This window comes from Gracilinanus agilis, chromosome 2 (genome assembly GCF_016433145.1).
Source record: "Gracilinanus agilis isolate LMUSP501 chromosome 2, AgileGrace, whole genome shotgun sequence".
Lineage (NCBI taxonomy): Eukaryota > Metazoa > Chordata > Mammalia > Didelphimorphia > Didelphidae > Gracilinanus > Gracilinanus agilis.
The window spans coordinates 306199937-306203433 of NC_058131.1; the positions used below are offsets into that span (position 1 = coordinate 306199937).

General features: G+C 45.7%; 1 protein-coding gene across 1 annotated transcript in view; it reads left to right on the top strand.

Annotated features, from left to right (window-relative positions):
- The first annotated feature begins 2517 nt into the window (after positions 1-2517).
- The window catches only part of URI1 (URI1 prefoldin like chaperone), an 84540-nt gene continuing 83560 nt past the window's right edge, over positions 2518-3497 (top strand). The window contains exon 1 of the mRNA XM_044664178.1: positions 2518-2974. Coding sequence (XP_044520113.1) covers positions 2870-2974 — 105 coding nt within the window. The 5' untranslated portion in view covers positions 2518-2869. The remainder of the gene's footprint in view (positions 2975-3497) is intronic.

A 3497-nucleotide genomic window follows, 5' to 3' on the forward strand; every position in this document is an offset into this window, starting at 1 on the left:
ATATATCTAATAATATCTCATATATATTTTTTCCTTTCTGCCCATTCACACAGTTACCACATTAGTTCAGACCCTTAGCACCTTTTATTTAAATTATTTAAATAACCTTCTATAGTAATTGGTCTTCCTGTCACAAGGTTTCCTTCAAGACAACTCAAATCCCAACTTTCATAATTCTTTGCCAGTCTCCTCACCTGTTAGTGCCTTCTCTTCTAAGACTGGCTTCAATTTACTTTGTATATATCATATATGTGTCTACCTATATTCATGTTGTCTTCTCCATTAGAATGTAAGCTCACTGTAGGCAGAGACTGTTTTTTTTTTCTTTGTATTGCAAATCCCCTTAAGATGATCTCTGGGAGAGTTTTGGGGGAGCCAAATTTCAGTTATTTATGACATTGCTGAGAGCCTCCTAATTGGCTGTTGAGGTAAAAGAACTGATGACACAAGGATGCTGCTCCTGTATAAAGGAAGAATGGTTTCTAATTCATTCTGTTTTGTTTGCAGTTCTTCAGCTAACAAGATACTATGTCCTTCTCTTCCTCAGTATAATGTTGGTAGGGGCTACCCTTCATGCGCAGTGTGGATTAGCTCAATTAATTGGGCTTATGATGAGTTTCTTGACTGCTGTTCCTTCTCTATTTTGTGTTTCCTTCCTTGAACAGGTGATTGAGCAATAACCTTGAGTTGGACCTATGCAGACATTGACCTTATGAGTTCTGAAAGGTCAGAATGCTGGTAACTGCAGTTTCCTTAGGGTGGCAATGGCTGATGGCAGGAAAAACATTAGAGAGAGAGACCACTAAAAGTCAATATCACTTATCATTTGTTTATATAGGTATATGATTTGGGGTTTTGGCTTTAAAAGATTGCTATGGTAAAAATGAGTGATGTGGAAATAGTATCAAATGATATCATTTGTACAACCCAGTGGAATTGCTTGTGGCTCTGGAAGGGGGAAAGGAAGAGAGGAGGGAAAGAAAATGAATCATGTACACACATGAAAAATATTTTAAAAATAAAATAAAAATTTAAAATAAAATGAAAGCCAAGCTTGGTTGTTTGAATGAACAGTGACAATGGAAGTATAAATGTAAAATGGCTAATTAACAGACTTAAGAAATTGTTTATGTCCCAACTAAAGCCTGAATGTTATCTTCCCAGCTCATTGTACTAGTAGTTAAATGGCTGAATTCTATTTGAAACATTCTTTAATGAGCACTGTAATTCTTTTAGGACTATCATTTCATTCTGTGTGGATATATATTACCTGTTCTATAATTAATGTATCTTGTGCATTGTATATATTTTCTACTTCTTCCCTTTCCTTTTAGAAGGGAAACCCTAGAGCCAAAAGTAAAATGGTCCTAGGAATTTGATGAGCCACTTAAATGTGCTAAACTCTTTTTGGTATTTAAAACCACTTAAAACCTTTTACCCTCTCAAACTGCCTTTTTTTTTTTTTATCTGTTTTCATATGTAGATACATATCTATATAAATACCTGTTGTCTCTTCCAGATGGACTTCTAAACTTCTTGAAAGCAGTTTACTGCTTTATGTAGGTCTCTGTCTTATTAGTTATGACTTATATGCTTAATAAATGATTGTGGTTTTTAAAAAAATTGATTAGAGGGGGGAATGTGAATTCCAGAAGGAGGTAAACATTTGTTAACTATCAAGTCCCCCCTCTAGGTCTGTCGACCATATTATGAGGCAGAAAATTTCCTAGATGGGAATAGTTTTTTAATGCTTATATGCTCTATATGCATAAAAGAAAATACTTAGATTACAAAGGAAGTCAATTACATTTAAATACAGTTATCAAAATACTGGTGGCAGCTAGATAGCTCAGCGGATAAGAGCGCTGGGGCTTTGGAGTCAGAAAGATCCGAATTCAAATGTGACCTCAGATACTCACTAGCTATGCTGAACAAGTCACTTAATCTCTGGTTGCCTCGATTATCTGGAGAAGGAAAAGGCAAACTACTCCAGTATCTTTGCCAAGAAAATGTTATATGAGGTCTCAAAAAAACCAGATTGAATGACTGAAAAATACTAAGATATATAAAAAAAAAGTTAATGGTCTACCCTTGATCGAGTTTTTTTCCCCATCTCTACCGCTTACATGAAACAGAAGTATTAATTAACTAACTTTGCTCCACTTCAGTACACTTCCAGAGAGCCCCAACTCCCAATCATCAGACAAGTACCAGGAAAAGTGAGCAGGACCTAGGAAAGCACCTCACTAGGGGCGCCTGCGCGAGGAAGGGCTGCAGCGCAGGCGCACTGGGAGGGCTAGGAGGCGAGCTAGGGATTCAGACCTCGAGAAGCAAGGCCCTGGCCGATGCTGTTTCCCAGTTTGCAGCGCGGGTGACTGGGCGGGGCCTCGGGCCGGGGCGGGACTAAGGGGGCAGGGCCTGGGTTTCCGAACTGCCGACGCTGCTGTGGCTGCAGCCCGCCTCCACGACTACTGCCCTCGGGCCCTGTCCCACCCGGCGCCTCCCGCTCGACTTCCCCGAGCCGGTGGCGACACGGCAGATAATGCGAATGTGAGATGCGGACCCGGGCACTCCGGACAGGAACAGCGGCCGCCGCAGCCCTAGATACAGACCCAGCGCTCTACCCTTTAGACTCGGCCTCTGTTTCCGCCTTAGCCCCGGCCTCGGCAGCGGACGCGGTGTGGGGGGCCGTGCGGGGCGGCAGGTGGAGGAGCGGCAGAGTCCGGGGCAAGACGTGCGTCCCGAGGAGCAGCCACCGCCTCCATAAACACTGCTTTAGGACTCAGTAGCCCCTGGGGCCCCCGGCGGCCTTCCCCCCACCATCCCCCCCACCGCATACCCCAGAGCCCTCGCCGCCCCCTGCGCGGCAATGGAGGCCCAGCCTCGGCCCAGCCTCGCCGCTGCAGCCGCAGCCTCTTCCACGCAGCCGCTCCGCTCGGAGCATGTGGCGAGGCTCCGAGAGGAGCAGGAAAAGGTAAAAGAACCAAATGCCCTTTCTCCTTCCTCAGGCCCCTGCCAGGTCCCATCACTCCTCCCTCACCCCCTTCTCTATTTCCCCTAGACCCTGTGCTGCCAGTTCCCCTACTTCCGCTTTTCTCCTCTGCCCCATGGGGAAGCTCGGGCGGCCCCGCCCCTTCTGTTTAACCTTAGAAATTGGAGCTCACTTCTGCACCAGGTTCTTCCCCCCTCCCCCACAATTTTGTGGTGAAAAGAAGAAACGGGGCGAGCTATAACTACCCTTCCCCCCCCCCCCCCCCCGCTCTCTTTTGTCCAAGACAGTTTGCACGTGGTTAGGGAAACCTCGGGGAGGTCCTACACCGCTGCAGCTGCCCACTTCCCTTCCCTGATTCGCAGGCTCCCCTTGTTATTCCTTAGGTAAATTCTCTCCTTCCCCCGATTCCCCAGCACAACTAATTCACTTCTTGGAGGCCCTGGGAGTTGTTGAGCTTTTTTCGAGTTTACTTGCCAAGGCAACATTCTCTCATAAATGTCCCCCC